The 18,160-nt window shown below is 44.7% G+C and overlaps 1 protein-coding gene across 5 annotated transcripts in view; it reads right to left on the reverse strand.

Annotated features, from left to right (window-relative positions):
- GABRA5 (gamma-aminobutyric acid type A receptor alpha5 subunit) overlaps positions 1-18,160 on the reverse strand; it is a 55,951-nt gene that overhangs the window by 37,570 nt on the left and 221 nt on the right. Inside the window, exons 2-6 of one of the 5 annotated variants that reach the window (XM_004938469.5) lie at positions 17,762-17,891; positions 17,092-17,245; positions 9,368-9,489; positions 7,803-7,870; positions 7,469-7,689 (exon numbers count right to left, since the gene is read on the reverse strand). In XM_004938469.5, the coding sequence (XP_004938526.1) occupies positions 7,469-7,689; positions 7,803-7,870; positions 9,368-9,489; positions 17,092-17,177 (497 nt within the window). In that variant the 5' untranslated portion in view covers positions 17,178-17,245; positions 17,762-17,891. The other 4 variants (XM_004938468.5, XM_046903924.1, XM_046903922.1 and 1 more) reach the window with 4 other exon arrangements.

An 18,160-nucleotide genomic window follows, 5' to 3' on the forward strand; every position in this document is an offset into this window, starting at 1 on the left:
GGGGGGGGGGAAACTCCAATGGAAATAAGCAGATAAGATGGGATACAAGGGAAGCCATCCAGAGGGACCTGGACAGGCTAGAGAAGTGGGCCCATGAAAACCTAATGAGGTTCAATAAGGCCAAGTGCAGGGTGCTGCACTTGTGTTGGGGCAATTTATACAAGTTGGAGGAAGAACTCCTTGAGAGCAGCCCTGCGGAGAAGGACTTGGGGATCATGGTGGATGAGAAGCTGGATATGAGCCAGCAGTGTGCGCTTGCAGCCCAGAAGGCCAACAGTATTCTGGGCTGCATTAAAAAAGGGGTGGCCAGCATGGAGAGGGAGGTGATTGTGCCCCTCTACTCAGCTCTTGTGAGGCCCCATCTGGAGTACTGCGTCCAGGCCTGGGGCCCCCAGTACAGGAAGGACATGGTGCTCTTATAGTGGGTCCACAGGAGGGCCACTATGATGATCAGAGGGCTGGAGCACCTCTCCTATGAGGAAAGGTTGAGGGAACTGGGCTTGTTTAGCTTGGAGAAGAAAAGGCTCCGAGGAGACCTCACTGTGGCCTTCCAGTACTTGAAGGGAGCGTATAAACAGGAGGGGGAACAGCTGTTTACAAGGGTGGATAGTGATAGGACAAGGGGGAATGGTTTTAAACTGAGACAGGGGAGGTTTAGGTTAGATATTAGGTGGAAGTTTTTCACTCAGAGGGTGGTGACGCACTGGAACAGGTTGCCCAAGGAGGCTGTGGATGCCCCATCCCTGGAGGCATTCAAGGCCAGGCTGGATGTGGCTCTGGGCAGCCTGGTCTGGTGGTTGGTGACCCTGCACATAGCAGGGGGGTTGAAACTCGATGATCTCTGAGGTCCTTTTCAACCCAGGCCATTCTATGATTCTGTGATTCTATGACTAATCAAAGATATCAACAGTAGCATTCCCAGGATCTTTTTTTTTTTGAGGCTGTGAAAAAAATAGAAACCCCCTTAAAGAGTGGAGAGAAATAAGCATCTTTTACACTGGAGGAGGTATCTACAACAATGGAGATGACCAACTTCTTAAAAAATTCCCTTCTTTGTGCTGGGAGCAATTCTGAGCCAAGAGACTCAGCTGCAGCCATCAACATTACAGATGAATGAAATTAGCTGAGGAGGATCCCAACCATGCACCGCCACTGTGTGTTACAGATTGCTCACTGGCAGGTTACTGGTTCAGTGCAAACATAACTGTACTTCAGGGGATGGTATTTCCAATTTGGCAGATGAAGATTTTAATTTCAGTTTAAGTGAAATGATGAGAGAGTTCACTGCAATGCTTTGCTCCCTTGGTGATTAAAAAAGCAAGTAGCCAAAGCAATTCCTCAGCACCTACCGGGTACTCCTGAAGCTCTGCCCACAGAAGCTGTGACCTGTCCACAGATTTGGGCAAAGACAAAGTTACCAATGAAGCGGCGAATACTCAGAGGATAGCCATCAGGGCATGACTCCACTCCTTCCTCTGTTCGGTCATCCCCTCCTTTCCACACACAGACAGAGTTTCAGCTTGCTCTGTCTGCAGCAACAACTAATACTTGTCCTGGTTCATTCTTAAAAAATAGAAATTGGACAGAAACTGTACCTGCTGCCCCCAACAAAAAGACAGAACGACTCCTGTGCTCAGCACAGAGCTATAACTGAAGCTAAATCTTTTGTAACCCCTCAAAGTCCAGCCACACATCTCCCTTATCCAAAGATGGACTGGCTCCAGTTTGGGTTTTGTCTTTTAATCAATGTTACTCTTGCTGTGAGAGTTCATGTCTCTGTGATGAAGGTCTCAGAAGGGCTCTACCCACCTTTATTACCAGCAGAATAGGGTACTGTCATACACTCTTCTAAGGGACTATATTTGAACAGATAATAATTGCTCGTTTTTAATATGTTACACCACAGCCTCCTCCTGTGCCTTTCCCTCCCTCTGGGTAATTTCATCTCTGGATTTTTTGAAGCAACAAATCTCAGTTCCTTGAAGGACAACTTTTGAGAAACGGGGCAATGTGCATTAAAAACAGAGAAACTGGAACTGATACACGGGGTGTTAAAACAAGAATCCTGCTGATACACTGTCCTCAGGGGAGGGCCTTTCACTTTGTCTATCCCGACTTTCTCTTCCTCTGTCAAAATCTGAATCGATGATAAGCAGCTGAGAGTCCTTGGCATCACAGCAGTTTTTCACCACTCTGTAAGCTTCAGCCCAAGGTGAAGAAATTACTTTTTTTTCTTCTAGCTTCAGGCTTTTCAAACTTTGAATAGGAAAGCAGAGGCAGCAGGTCTTTAACACATTGAAAGGAAACGTGCATTTGTATGGTTTGATAGCTCCCAATTAGTTTTGCAGTATTCATACAATGCCCAAAGCATTGCCAGATCCTTTTCTGTAAATATAAATGGATGCATAAACGAGACCTTCCCTCTGAAGTAAGAACAACATGCACAATTTGAACAGGAATATTCTCAACTAGAAGGCTGACTGACTGAAGATTAACATCTCTTTTTAAATTATAGATTTTTTGGTCACTCCTCACTCAGGGCCATGCAAGCAAAGCTGCATCTGGGAAAGGGCACTTTCTGGCCCAACCAGTGCTTGCAAATCCACACATTTCTCACAGAACTATTTTTCCCTTAAAAATAAATAAATAAATACCCCCCCCCCCCAAAAAAAAAAGACCCAAGCAAACAAAAGCTAGCTTTTCCAATGGAAGCCTTGAAAACAGCACTGCATCTTCCCGTCAGTTGGTCTTATAGTCAACAGCTCTACAGTATGAAATTGCTAGCTCGCTAAGGAAGTGTGCTTCATAGAAGAGCAGACTGTGTGCTAATGTGCATCCAGAACATGTGTAAACTTGCACATGCAATTTTAACGCTGAGTGCTAATACAGGAATTAGCATTTCCAGCTAGGTAAACTATGCATCCACTCAGAATGCCCAGCAACGTGCTGATGCTGCCATCAAGTGGATGGCCCATCTACGCAACACTGAATTTTAAATGACTTCCACAAACAGTAAAGATAAGTGTATTTTGGAGCCATACAGAAGATTTTGGGACTTTCTTAACCATACAGGCAAATGCCTGCACTCTCAAGCCAGTAAATTACGCAGATGCAGCTTAATGCAACAGATCCCTGGAGGCACTCAAGGCCAGGTTGCCCTGGACAGCCTGAGCTGGTGGGGAGCAGCCCTGCCCAGGGCAGGGGTTGAAGCCAAGTGGGCTTTAAGGTGTCCATCAACCCAAGCTATTCTGTGGTTCCATGATTCTGTGATTTAAATGTAACCACGGCCAGAATCTCTGGCAACCTTCAATTGTTGTAATAGTAGAGAGGAAATTATTTGCATCCACATCGCACACACGACCACGTGACAGTTAAAATTCCAAATTATGGCAGATGTTTAGATACCTAGAGGTAGCAAAGGTGGCCTGGGTCCATTCAAACCAAAGGTTTGGGACTCCAAAGAATGGGACTCCAAGGAGCTTAGCCCTTGTGATGAGATGAAAAGAATGTTCAGCATCTAAAAGCTGAAAGAAAATCAACTTCAGTTGTCTATCAACTGCTGGCCAAAAGCTCAGTTATGTTCCAAAGGCAAACATCATCTGCTTCACACAATTTCTGGCAAAAAAAGAAAAAAGAAAGGCAGACTAACAGCATTCTTCCAGTGTTCTACAGCAAAGTTTATCAAAGCTGCAATCTTTGCAGTCATCCCCCATCAAGTACAGAAAGGCTGCTCACTGAGACAGTTGAGTTCTCTTAGCTTGAAAGGGCTGCTTAATTCACTGTCCTTGATGCACAACAGTTTTAAAGAACAAATGAGCTTTATGCTTTTAATAGCATTTATTTCTCAACGCAGATAATGTAAATAGAAGGGATGGAAGAATAAAATTTTTGCCTGCCTTTACAAAGCCATTTTCTATACAGATGAGTGAAATCGGGGCCCTCTACCACAGCACCCTTATGGAAGGAAAATAAAAAAAGAGACAATTGCAAATGGAGCTGCAGACAACACTCCCCTCTAGGGGCAAAAAAAGAATTTGCAGCGCTCACTTCAGCGGCGTATCATTTGTAAACCATGACAACAAAATAAAAGAGATAAGGCCGACTAAATCAAAGACAATCTGAATTATTAAGCTATTCCCCGCAGAGAATATTGTTGTTTATTTAATCTATCTAAAGAGCACATTGTGTTCTTATGTTCAGGCAGTAGAGTTTTAATACTGCACGTTACAGAAGCATATTTATTGCAGTTCTGCAGCAAAATATATCCTTCCAACTCCTGACCTAAACTACAAATCATGGAATGTAACATGCAAAAAATTCAGTTCTCTTTATAAGTAAACACACTTATCATGAAAATATATGTACTGCCAAGTGCTAAAGCTGGAAGTTTGCTCAGCTGATCAAACTTGGTATATTTGGAAGTCAAATAAGGGGAGGGTCAGCGTCAGCTCAGCTGCTTTCCTCCTCTTCATTCAGGCAGCCAGATGCGAGGTTGCAAAAGCAATTCCGGCATCTTTGTCAATGACAGAGGGTCCAATCCTCTCAGCGCAGATCACTCCTACGTACAGTCTGGGAAGCTCACAATTCCTCCTTGGAAATGAGGGGGATGAAGAGCTAAGGGAGGGCTGTCTCCACATCTCCAGATCCCGTGAGCCAAGTGAGTGGGGTGGGACCTGCAGAACACAAGGCTCATGCCCCAGCTGAGGTCCAGCATCCTCCACCAGCACACTGCTGCTGAGACAAGAAGACCTGCCCCCACCATCCTAATTTCTCAGGGAATGCCGTTCTGTCAGCACTGAGGAGCCATATCTCTGTCAGGATCTGCTTGAGGGGCTAAGCACAGGTCATAGCCACTCTGCACGGTCAGGTTAGGCTCTTCCACTGCCTACTGGCACAGCACCACTACTGCTGCTGAACTACCCATCAAGACAAACTATGATCCTGAAGGCAGTACAGCTCCCTGCATCTTATCACAGCAGCCTCCCAGTGTGAGTTTGAACAGAATAGGATGTACACTACTTTATTTTTAAAAAGTTATTACTTGCAATAGTGGAAAGGAAGCTATTTAAAAAGCTTTGCACTCCATTTCTTATCACATACAGCACGGTTAGTAGGAATTTATTTCCATACACATGCACACCCACACTGAATACTCTACACAAAAAGAAAAAAAAAATTGTTTCATGTTTTTTAGGCTACAAAAGTATTCTGCATCTTCTGTAGCCTACAAAAAAGACAAATCCCAAGAAGCCCTAACCTAATGTTTTGAGTGTGTCAGCAGCCATCCAACATAATTCCCCAGGCTCCTTGTAGAAGGGTGGGTAAGGCTGCCTGAGGCCTCCTTATCTCTGCTGCTGCCACTTGGGTTATGAGCCAATGAAACAAGGTTGCCTGGTAAAGACATGTAGCAGGACAACAAGAACATCTGAACTAAGCCCAAATGTTGCTGGAGCAGGGCAGCCCTCCCTCTGATATACCTACAGCCTGTGTCCCTGGTTTTACTCCTCCCTGACAGAGCCACTTCCACAGAGCAGCTGAGAGGTAATGGCAGCTTGCCCAAGTCTTGTTCTGTTTCTTCAGGTGGCTCTGTTAATTGCTTAAAAATCACCAGGGAACACATCAGTGGCAGTCTTTGGGGGTGCATGAAGGTAGCCCTGGCTGCTCTGGGGCTACTTTTAAGGCAAGAGTTACCAACATTTTTTTGAAACAGGTTTCTCTTATAATTATTTTTACTTTCATTAATCTAAACATGTATGCATATCCTCACATATCAGATTCAGGAGTTTACTGCTCTCTACAGTGACCTGAAAGGTTGTGGTGAGGTGAGGGTTGGCTCTTCTCCCAGGTAACAGTGATAGGAAAAGAGGTAATGGCCCCACCTCGTGCCAGGGGAGGTTCAGGTTGGATATTAGGGAAAATTTCTTCTCAGAAAGAGCAGTGATGCAGTGGCACAGCTGCCCAGGGAGGTGGTGGAGTCACCGTCCCCGGAGGTGTTCAAAAACCATGTGGATGTGGCACTGAGGGATGTGGTCAGTGGGCATGGTGGGGGTGGGCTGGTGGCTGGACTGGGTGATCTGAGAGGTCTTTTCCAACCATAATGATTCTGCGATTCTATTGCAGCAATCAGTAATTCAGCAAAAAGCATGAGAAAAAAAAACAGCAATATGTATAGCAGAAAAGAAAGTGAGCTTTTTCTCCTTCTTCTCAACATGACCTGTATCACCTCTTAGCTTTTTCAGCAGTTGAGCAGTTACAAATGTGATTATCTAAAGCTGTAAGGATGTACTTAAGGATACCTTACATCTCCTAAATCTCTTTTCCTGTGTTCCATTCAAGGGAAGGGATTTAACAATAGGGTCAAATAGCAAGTAAATAATCAGGACCAGAACATCTGAAATAAACCCTAAGAAACTCTAGGTGCCTCCATACAGAAGTGTAATCCCTGAGCCCAAGGAATGCTAACCACTCGGAGCCCCCCCCCCACTAGACCTAAAGAGCCAGCCTCACAGCAGGACAGGAATGCTTAACTTCACTGGGGGGAAGGTGCTCAAAATCCTCATTACAAGGCACTGCTGCACCTAATGCCAGGTCCTCAGCCACACTGCTGAGTGTCATGCATCACTACAGGCTCCTATCTGACAAGCTTAGAATAGGCTTTTTCTTTCATCTCTTTTCAAGTGTTGCCTGTATGACTACACTCTCAGAAAAAAAAACTCTACCGAAGATACACGGAAGTCTTAATTACTACAGCCTAATTACTTTTAATGAGCAAATCGCCATATACTGACATGGGATTTGGCCTGAGAAGAACTTCAGACAATCCTCTAATGCCACTGATATTATATATAATATCTAGGTTGTGCAATGATGAAGCCTGACAGTATCCTCTAATCAGATGAGGAGCACAACCCTGAAGAACTCAGATGCCAATTTGCTCCTCTGTCAGTGCACTGCCAGCTTTGTTTTCAGGAAAATACTTGCTAAAACAGCTCCTCAGTGCTTCTAGCATACTTCATTTATCCCTGTGATGATTTGCCTTTTAGAACAATTAGTGAAATAAAGTAATAACAAAAGCTTCAAAGGTTCAAACTGTAGTGCCCCAGAACAAGATGCCAGTCTGTGGCCTTTGGGACAGTTCTGCAGCTAGCACTGCAGCTACAAACACAAACAGTAAGAGGGAACAGATCCGCAGTAAAAAAGCTGTACAGAATCATCAAATCTGTTGAGAATATGTTTTCCACTTAATCAAAGGAAATATCTAAGCACCAGCAGTATTCAGAAGCTACAAATTAATTGGTATTTGTAGGCAGTGATTACGTTTTCCTCTTTTCTTGATATTCGTATAAATATGTGCGAATGACTGGTTGCATGGCTGTGCTGTGGGTGGGGCAAGTGCCATGCTCCCCTCCTGAATTTGCAGATCTAGCTGGGAAAAACTGCATAAGAGCAAATGAATCCAGGGTATTACCTCATTGTGTAGAGCAGAGTGCCGTCATCCTCGAGGCGCAGAAGTTTGTTCGGTGTCGTCATGTTGTGAGCAATAGACTTCTTGCCATTGTGGAAAAAAGTGTCTGGCGTCCAGATTTTGCTGGCGAGCAGGTTGTTGAGAGGGAGACGCTGCATAGGTCCTTTGAATCGAAGCCTTTCGTCCTTCCAGCTTTGTCGGAAAAACACATCTATGGTGTATTCCTTGCACAGAGAAAGAGGCAGGTTAGCACAGGGTCAGAGCAGCAGTGATGATTCTGAAAATAACTTGAATGCAGTAAACACAAGTGAGTCGGAAGCCATGTGCTAGAACTTACCATCTCTGTGTCTGACACAGGGCCAAAACTGGTAACATAGATGTCTGTTTTCACCTGAGTTATTCTCTCTGCAACAAATATAGACTCTGAGTCAGTAATTGCTTTAAGATGCAGTTCGTGCTTCTGATGCATTTCTCTTTTAACAACTTCTGAATCACTCCAAAATCCCCAAAAGCTTGAAATTAAGAAAATGTTTAAGGAGACATTTCATTCCTGATCAAACGCAAACATCAACCACTGAGAGCCCAGGCTCTTTCCCTATGATCACTGGAAAGAAACTGGCCCTTCAAGGTTGCAGTACCCCTGACTTCAGTTTCAACACCCACCATAGGGCAAGTATGCCTTGAAAAGACCTGTTTCCCTCCACTTACCAGGCTGATTTGCTTGATGGCAGACATTTGTACTACAGTTGTTCAAGGTTAGGTGAAATTAGTTCTACTGACCAGATTCTGAAGACTCAAGACTGAAGCTCAGAGGAGTGCCTTGAGGCCTCGATGCCAAGACACCTAGAGGCTGGCCTAGAGCCTTAGAGATCTAGAGGGAGGCCTAAACCAAAGGCCAAAAGGCCTATTGGTCACAAGGCTGACAAAGGAATTTTTAGACTCTGAGGCCAAGAGTGCTGATAGAGGAATGCCAAGAGACGGCCTAAGAGTCCTCAGGGCAGAGGCCCAAAGGGAGACCTAGAGGACTATAAGCATAGCTTCCTAGAAATTTCAGAAGTTCGTTACATAAGATGGGAGCACTGAGCCCTATTTTCAAGCATATCTGTGTAAAGTGAGAGGAGAAGGAGTGAAAGGAACGAAAGCAATGTGTTGGTCTCATAAGAGGAAGGGGTGGGGGTAGTCGGATTAAAAAAGGGCCATGAAGAAACATAACAGATGGTTTACACATGAGTAGAAGATGAGAGAAATCTGGAGGAAAGAGAGCTGAGGGAGGGCTCAACAGGGTTAGGATGGCAAGTAACTACTCACATGTTACAGCTTTAAAATAGCTGCTGTAGAGGTTATTGAAATGATGTATCAATAGAGCTTTGCTGTAGCTGTCTAAATACAGGTGGTTTGGGGTTCTGTTTTTAACAGAGATTCTTGTCACTGGCATAATTTTATACATGCTGACCAGCTAGGGAACCCTGCAGCAACCTGATAGCACTCTGTCTCGCTCACCTTAAAAGAAAGAGAAAAGAAACCCAAACTGTATTCAGTCACAGAAAGCATGCATCATACATGCTCTCCTGATTCAACTTAAATGACTCACACGACCAAAAGAAAAAACCTTCAGTTACTCTTGTACGGAGCCCTGCTTGCCAGAAGACAAGTCTGTTTTCTTGGCCCTGTTTGGTTAATGAAACCCATCCCTCTTGTCAAGGCTGTGCTGATAGCAGGTGTCCTGCTTAGAGACATGGTTTTGTGGGCAATACTGTTGGTACGGAGACAGCTGACTAGATGATCTAAGAGGTCTTTTCCAAACTCAGTGACTCCATGATTCTGCAATTCTGTGGGAGGGTGGCAGGGGGTCACTGATCACCGCCTGCACGCTCACTGGCCACAGCCACCCACTTCTGCTACCTCCTAGTCCTGGGCGCAGCCGGTTGTCGTAGCCATCCAGCAGGCCATCCAAGATCCTGGTGAAGATGGTAATGTTATCATTGGTGTCCTCTTTTCCTGGTGCTGTCGGCGTTTGAGATAAGCTGTTCCATGCAAAAGAAAAGAGACTCATCAAAAGCTGTTAGCATCAAGGAGTGTCAGGCTCATGGAAACTTCATGACAGGAGCCTGCCCTCCCCCCTCTCATTTCATTTGCTCCTTGTTTTTTCCTGAAAGGAATACTGCAGTACCAAACCCACAGTTCTTCATTCCTCATCTCTCTTCTGAATTAATTAGTTTCTCTCCTTGTAGTATGCAAATAACAACAGCATGTAGTGGGCCTCAATCCATAAAGTTTCGGCCAGATTTGGTTTTTTCTGCTCTTGATCTGAACTCTTTCTTTATTTCAGTGAGTTATGGAAAAAAGTATTACCATATTTAATTCAAAACTTGTCTGCTAAGTGCCCAGGGCTCAGATCTGAAGCTAGCTTACAGAGAAGCACCCACAAGGATTCCCCAGCTCAAAGCACAACTGGAACTTGCACTTTATTAAAGTCCATTTCATTTTCATTCAGGAGAATCCTGTGGTTACTACTGGTTTTGCTTACCTCAAGATTATCAATAAAAACGCTTCACCTGCAGCAAGCAATTATTACCTCTTCAGACAGCAAGCTTGCTCAGACTCAGTGCTTGATTCAAGTTTAAATCTCTACTGAAATTGCCAACAAATGTTTTATCTTCTACAAAGGGCACATCATTCCACTGATAACCACACCCCACGTTATGCACCCTGTCAAGGGACAGAGATCACTTACACTTAAACAATCTGAACTCAGCATGACCGAGTGACCCACAGATTACAAAATAAATAAAATCTCTGTTTATTTACTATTAGTCGGCAGGGAAATAAATCTATAATTAAATAGAGACTCTCAAAGCACTCCTCTGAATAAACTGCCTTACAGAACATTTGTAAAATATGCACTATACTTACCTAGCAGAACTGGATTTAGAAGAAGAAAAATAAAGGACTTCAACCTGGTTTTCCCTCCACAAGGCTTACACTAACAGGACCTTGCTGACACCCACGCAAGTCACCTTTGGTGCAGAATTTTCAGGGACACAATGTATGGGTCATGCTGGTGGTCACATAACCCCTCCCAGACAGACCCAGTTGTGCATCTGTCCCCCACTACATCTCATGTGCTTCTGCTGAAAAAAGAAAGGATTGCAAAGCCGCTCTGGAAAGGGGAGCAAGGAGCTAGTGTGATTCCTAAAAACACCAAATCATGAGGAAACACCTGGCCAGAAGTGATCCTCATGGCATAGGGGATGTTGGCACTGAGGTAATGGCTTTAAGTTGCACCAGGGGAAGTTCAGGCTGGCAATTAAGGAAAAATTTATTCTCAGAAAGAGCAGTGATGCAGTGGCACAGGCTGCCCATGGGAGGTGGTTGTCACTGTCCCTGGAGGTGTTCAAGAACCGTGTGGATGTGGCACTGAGGGATGTGGTGAGTGGGCATGGTGGGGGTGGGCTGGTGGCTGGACTAGATGATCTGAGAGGTCTTTTCCAACCTTAATGACTCTATGATTCTATGATTAAAGAGACATTAGACATCCTGCCTGGTATGCCAAGCCATTCAAGACAAAAGACTATACTGTTTGTCAATCATAATTGAATGAGACTACTACTGAGTAAAGGTGTTACAAGCAGCAGTCTAACAAAAAAGGACAGGAGATGAAATTTTCACAGATTCTTCCTATTCAGCTATCATAATTAATGCTTTGGTAAAAGCACTATTTAAAACTTTTCTTATTTCTTTTTATCCTTTTTTTTTTTTCATGAGAAAGAGACATGCATCATGCTGTCTGCCTGTTCCACCACATCAACGTAGAAATCCATTCCCACTTTCCAATGCATGTGACAAAGAGGCAGAGAGATCAAACTTCATTTCATTCCCACAAGTTTCGTGAGAAGCAGTGACTAGACAAGGGGAGAGCGATCTAAATTAGTGCCTCATTAAGTAAAAATGTGAGGTCAGCAGCCATCTATTCCCTCTGGCTTGCTGACTGGACCAGTCAGCACGTATGTAGCTCAAAAACAGCCTCAGCAAAACCAGCCCACCTCCTCTCTGCTAATTAAGAGATACGGAGGAGATTTGCAGGCAATTAGGAAAGATACGGGGAGAAGTGGACTGCAGAGGTAAAAGACAGGTGGTGCAATGGGCGATGGGAACAAGGGATGGCAAATATTGAGCTGGGATTATTGTAAAGGTACGGTACCAGGGATGCAGCATACAAAGCTTCACTAGTTTCTCTGCTCTTGAAAAAGCTTGTTATTTTTAGAGCTCACGTCTGAATTCAACGCCAGTTGAGCTCAGAGAGAAGATTTCCATTGAACTATTTCTGTGGGGAAGGGACAAAATACAATTAGCTCTCATAACCTCTTCTATAATACAAGTAATTGATGGCCCTTCATTCTGTCTTGGCTATAGACATTTCACCACAACAGTACACACACCCTAAATACTGAAATATGTGTATAGTTTTGTATAGTTCCTAAGGAAAGCTAATTAATAGATAAAAAAAGCTGGGGAAGTGACTAGGATGAAAACTCATAAAAAGTCAGCACTTCATCTGCAAAACAGCAATCCAATTTAGATTTGGCAGATCACTTTACCCGAAAAAGACGGCATCTGATGCTGAATTTCAGAGAAATGTCAGTATTGTGTGAAGTTCCGTCTGTAGATGGATTACTGTTTGCCATTAATGCAAATGCTGCTTTTTATTTCACAGAAAAGTTAGCATTTTGTGTGTATTCCTGAGATTGCTGATTCCCATTTTGGAGTAAATGCTGAGGTTGCCTTTTACAACATAAGAGCCTTAAGACTGTACTGGCAAAGTTACATGTGTTGTGTATTAGATACTATAGCTCCACGAATAGCGAGAACACAGGTGATATCTTAAACCAATTATTTCCACATGCATAAAGGCTAGGTTTTATCAAAAAGAATTGGTAGCTAAGCACATTATCTTCTTGTTGCAACCAAAAATGTTTTCCAGGGGATGTTTTCAGTTACGGGGTAAAAATGAACCTAAGAAGGAGCCTTAGAAGATGCTAAGAAAATTCAAAGATAATTAAATTTAAAGCTCATTATTGAACACAAACTAAACCAACCAGGAATACTTCTCATTACATTTATTTAATATTGCAGTTTCAGGGTGACTGAAAAAATCAGACGCTTAGGAAAGAGCCATCAGAGTAAAATCCAATAACTCTCTAAAAATGCTCAGCTACCACTTCTGATGAGTTCATTGCTTACCATTTTAATCATTGCCTTTTTTGCCATCTAGTCAAAATCGTGTCACATTCTATTCATTGTTTTGTTGCAATAAGAGGAAAACAGATTACGGATACTTCATAATTATCCCGAAACACTTATTTTAAGTGAGAGACACTAAAGAAATAACTGAGGAGTATTTTGTGATTGAAAGCTGCATTTTTTCTCTCTAAGAATAAAGTTTCCAAGAACTTGCTTCAATAGGATTAGGAATTACACCAGGCCTCAAGACAAATCAGCAGTTTGTGTAGAAGATGGTGGAGAATGCATTCACACACTTCTGGATACTGTCAGCTGGCCAGATATCAGAAGAAACAGATTCATTTCTCTAAACGAGCATCTCACCATCCCTTTGTTACCGATTCTTGAGATCTGAAAATGCTGATATTGTTTTGTGAATTTGTGCACTGAAAACTCAATTCTTCCACAAAAGACCAGAATGTGGGAGAAGGATGACTGAAAAGAATGAAACTTCAGTGGCCCTTAGAGATCCTTTAAGAATAATGTCATTCTTTTATTCACCAAGAGCTGTACTTCACAGCCTTCTAAGTACAAGCCTTCTGTGAGCATTGTGATGAAAGCCTGTTTCCCACAGGGTAAGGTGTTATCACCCTCACCCCCCTTGCACCTTAACATCCATTTCAGCACCCCAGAGCCATTCTGCACATCCCAACACGCCCCTAAGCTTCCAGACTGCCAAATACAGGCTCACAGGGAGCCTTCTGCTGGGCAGGAGGGTGAACCTCCACGTGCCGCCTCTCAGCATTTCTAGCAAACCCTTTTTTCCATTTGTTGAATTGGGCTGGTGGGTTCAAAAAGTTATCTGGAGCCACTGAAGAAAGAAAAACAGGATACAAAACATAAATGGATGAGCACAACCATGTAAGTGTATGATAATTTACAGAAAATTAGTCTTAAAAATATGAGGAAGAGCTCCCTGGCATATGTGACTACTCAGCAAGGCGTAACCCAGCAGAACTAGCTGCTCAGTGCTGCACAGACCAACGTGAAGTAAATGCCACGGGCTGAAGGGGAGGTATGCTTAGCCTAAATAGCAGGATTATGTTCTCAGTGATAAGGGCAGGGAGCTAGTGGGAAAGTACGTGAAACCACCAAGCTGCCGCAGTGAGAGTCTCACCATGAGCAGAGACGTGTTGCGTTGGCTACAGCTACGTTTAATTGCAATCTTCTGCTTACCCTGTTTCTACAATTGCAAATATTATTAGCAGATGGTAGCTGATCTGTGGTTACACCAACAACATCCGTCCCTGCTGGTTCAGCTCTCAGATAGATTCCTGAAACTGCATGACAAAATGCAAGCATGCGCGGGGAGCGTGTGCTGCCAGCACATCAAGAGGGATGTCCATGGGCAGCCTGGGGCTGGCAACAAAGAGCCAGTGTGCAGCGGGGAGGGTCGGCACAGGGCCAGGCATGTGGGACATCTCCCTGCTCATCCGCAGCAGTCACCCATCCTGACAGCCCACACAGGGCAGGGTGCTCGGCAGTGCCACTGCACCCCTCTGTCGGGACAGGATCCTACCCATGGGGTGCTCGACCCAAGATGTTCTGCCTCACCACAGTAATCTTGCAAAGACTCACATCCAGACTGTTCTGTTTTTCCTCTGACCTGATGGCAGGAGAGCACCCACCTCCTGCTTGCTATTGGCAGCATGATCCTGCCGACCTCGCAGACATGAAACACAGCTGAATTCAGTGCAATCCTTCATGTCAAACAGATGGAAGAAATCAGATTCTCATCTCATCTGAAAACACTCTTCACAGTTATATTTTATTTCTAATCATTCAAATTACTGTCTAAGTGCTATATGCTCTAACTTTTGGTTAGCCCTGAAGTGGTCATGCAGTGGGACTCGATGAACTTTGTAGGTCCTTTCCATCTGAGCTATTCTATTATGTTTTCTATTATGTTCTAGTTTAGTCTAGTCTACTCTATTCCAAATATTTACCTTCAAGACAACTATCTTATCTTGAAATACTTCAGTAACATCTCTTAGCTCCTTACAGCATTATGCAACTCCCGGCTGAAATCACAGAAGCTTGAAAAAGCCTCAACCTGTGCTGGACTTGTTATGCAGAGTGGGGTCATAACACTGTTAGGCAACAAGAATTGGGGTGGGAGGGTTTGGTTCGCATACTCTTCTCCTTTAATCTCTGTCTTGAAAGTTTGATTAAGTGACTTTTCTTTAAATAACTTCTACAACAATGCCTATCGTCCTTCTTTCTCTACAGCCTACTGATGGGGATAGCACTCAATAGTCATTCCACATTTATGTTAACCATTAATCACAGACTTTAGCTGAGATTTCTGAAGTAGCCTAGGAGACTGAGATACATAATTCCTATTTATTTTACCAGGCATTGTGCATCAGAATCCCCAAAGGTGGCTTTGGCTATGTCAGCAAACACTGTATTTATGATTTAATATAATCATGGAATGACTACGGAGAACCATAGACAAATCTCTGCCCTCATCTGTAATGCCCTACTGTATTTTGTGTCTAATTTGTGGCCATTTGACCAATCACTTTTGTTTAGTACACTGCTAAAGGCACTGAAATGTAGCAGGGCAATTCAAACGTGGATGAAGCTAATAAAAAATAATCTGATAGCAACAGCAAGTATGATCAGTATTAGATTCTGGATCATAGCAGTTAATAAAGCAGCCTACATGCAAATTGTACCGCTCTGTCCTGAAGAGTCGGTCCCAAAGCACTTAGCAAATTACACTCTGAAACTGCTTCTGCCTCTGAAACAGAAGCGCTGGAGCATCCTCTGTCTTTTGAGCAGGGTCAAAATTCAGCCCTAAGGCAGCGTGTGAGTGGTGCAGTGAATTGGAGCTGCTTATCTCTGCAGGCCCTGACTAAAATTACGAGATCAGAAATTGGGGGGTGGGAGGGCAGTTACGTGATGGTCTCATTTTAGTGCACAGCAGCTTTCGGATAACTCACAAAAACAAGTGTCCTAGATTCCCCTGGCTGTCCTTCTCTGGCAGGTTATGGGCCACGAGGATACCTACTTGGGGCTGGGATTCAGTGTTTACCTGGGAGTTGAAAGGGAGAGTTAGGCCCTCTGTTCTGCAGTACTGCGTATCTGTTCTCCTCTTAGAGGAGTAATGCAGTTACAAGGTAGACAAACTCCGCACCAAAAAGGTCTTGCCAAACTACTGCAGCTGAAACCTTCTGTTGGGATGAAGGATGGTCAGGAAGGGTTACAGCCCATAGGACTTTCTCAGTATGAGAATAGTTTATTAAATCCCTGCCATGCTAAGACAAGGGACAAACAGTCCCACGCCATCTAAGCCCTCTCCATTTCTACTAGAAAACCCAGTGGGAGTTTTGCCCTAGGCTGCAGTGAAAGCAGGCTCCAGCTTTTCCAAGATGCCCACAGTGGACTGCAGCTCTTTACCCTCCCTGTGGTATTCAGGTCTGCAGCTGCTCAGACACGGCACCGTGCTCACTGTGGGACTGCACAAGGCACACGCTGAAGAGAAGGCTCAGTCCTGTTTACAGTACAGACAGACATCTTTCAAAGTTTGGACTTTCTTCCAGTTCCAATCTGGAAAAAAACATTTTAATTGAAACCAGAAGCTGATTTGCATCTCCATTTTGTACCTTCTTCTAGCAAGGCACTGATGGGCATGCTTGTGAATCAGCACATGGGGAGGATTCATTTCTTTCTTCTAGTGAAATCATAAATAATTGTTCTCCTCCACAAAAAAGAAGAACCAACCTACGTTTCCAGGGCACTTGCTAAATGCTGCTCAGTGGCACATCCTGATTTTGAAAAGTCCACAGGATCTCTAGGTTTAGGGGAAATTGATAGCTAGGGGATTTCTGCTTTTCTGTTTATTGAAGAACAGTCGTAGGAGTATTTCACAATATAGTTTTCTGAATGTCACCGTCAAGACAGCATCCACAGCAAAAATCAGGAAATGGAATTCCTTCTTACACGCTTCTGAGAAATGCAATTTGTGGTTATCCCAGCAAGTTTCCGACTCGGCCGTCCTTCTGAGCTGTCCCAGTGCTGCTCAGTGAGCAGTCTGTCCCAGTCTAGAGCACACCCTGTGCCCTGCTGTGCAGCACTGCCTGCGCCGTACTGTGCCCTGCTCAGATCACTTAGGCCCCATCCAAGCTCCCCACATCCCCCTCAAGCCCTCCTACAGAAGCAGTATGAGATGCTGAGGTGGAGCAGGAAAGCAACCCACCCCCCTTATCCCAACACCGCTACATTCAGATCAAACGCAAAGCTTGCTTGTTTTGTTCTGCTGCTCCACACCGCATGGAGCCAAAGCTTTTCATTTCCTTCCAAAAGCCACAGCAAAAATCCAAACGTAATTGGCAACTTACCCGAAGCGGCCGGCTAAACTCATGGAGACGCAGAAGAGGAAGAAGTTTTTGATCATGATAAAGCCAGAGACTGTTCCATTGTCCATTCCAGAGGAGATACGTAACGCAGGTGGTTGCTTGGGGGGAAGGTGCAGCTGCTCACTTTGCTCTCACTCTGCAACAATGCAAAAAGGAAAAATTATCACAGGTCGGAGCAGCAGGACGGCCGGGCTCAGCCAACACCACGTCTTCTGCTCCCCGTGTTTCTCACAAACTTATGGAGGCTTATGTAAACATCAGCTGTTTATGTAAAATTCTATACTGGCAAGGACATGCTTTACCTTCTGCTGACAGCAAACTGCAAAACAGGGAAAATTCTTGGTGGCCCACTTTTCCTTTCCATTCGTTCGTCACCGAAGGCACAGTCACCATTTTCCACGCGCCGCTTCCGACCCTTTCCCCATCTCGACAACTTCCCCACGTCTGCAAACCCGGGGCTGTGTGCAGCCTCCGCATCCCCGTGCTCCGTCGCAATCTTTTCCCATTAACTACCCGGCTTCCCTTTCCAAAATCCCAGTGAAAATGCCAAGAAACACCTACTGCTTCTTGGAATCCACGCTGCTGATGCACGGCTTCGCAAAAAGAGGGGGGGAGGGAGTTGAGAGGGGGGGCAGGGGGTGTCAAAAGTGACCTTCCTCGCAAAGGCACGGGAACCTCCGGCTATCACCGACGCTGCTCCAGCGCCTGCTGCTCCTCGGGTACCTGCCTCAGCCACCACAACACCGATCTCAGCATCGTGCGCTACCGTTTTCCTCTGTGCCCTATTATTTAAAAAAAAAAAAAAAAAAAAAGCAAAAATAAAAACCAAACCCAAAGACCCCCCCCCCCCACTCCCCACTAAAGCCCGGAGGGAGCCGCATGTCATTGCCACCCGCTCCCCACACCATACATACCTCCGCTCCCCAACTTGCTCCCCCGGCCCGAACGCACAGCCGCCCCCGCGCCGCTGCCCCGCGCCGCGTCCCGCTCTCTCCGCTCCGCACCGCGCCGCACCGGGGTCCGGAGCAGCCGCTCCCCGCAGCCGCTCAGC

Source organism: Gallus gallus, chromosome 1 (genome assembly GCF_016699485.2).
Source record: "Gallus gallus isolate bGalGal1 chromosome 1, bGalGal1.mat.broiler.GRCg7b, whole genome shotgun sequence".
NCBI lineage: Eukaryota > Metazoa > Chordata > Aves > Galliformes > Phasianidae > Gallus > Gallus gallus.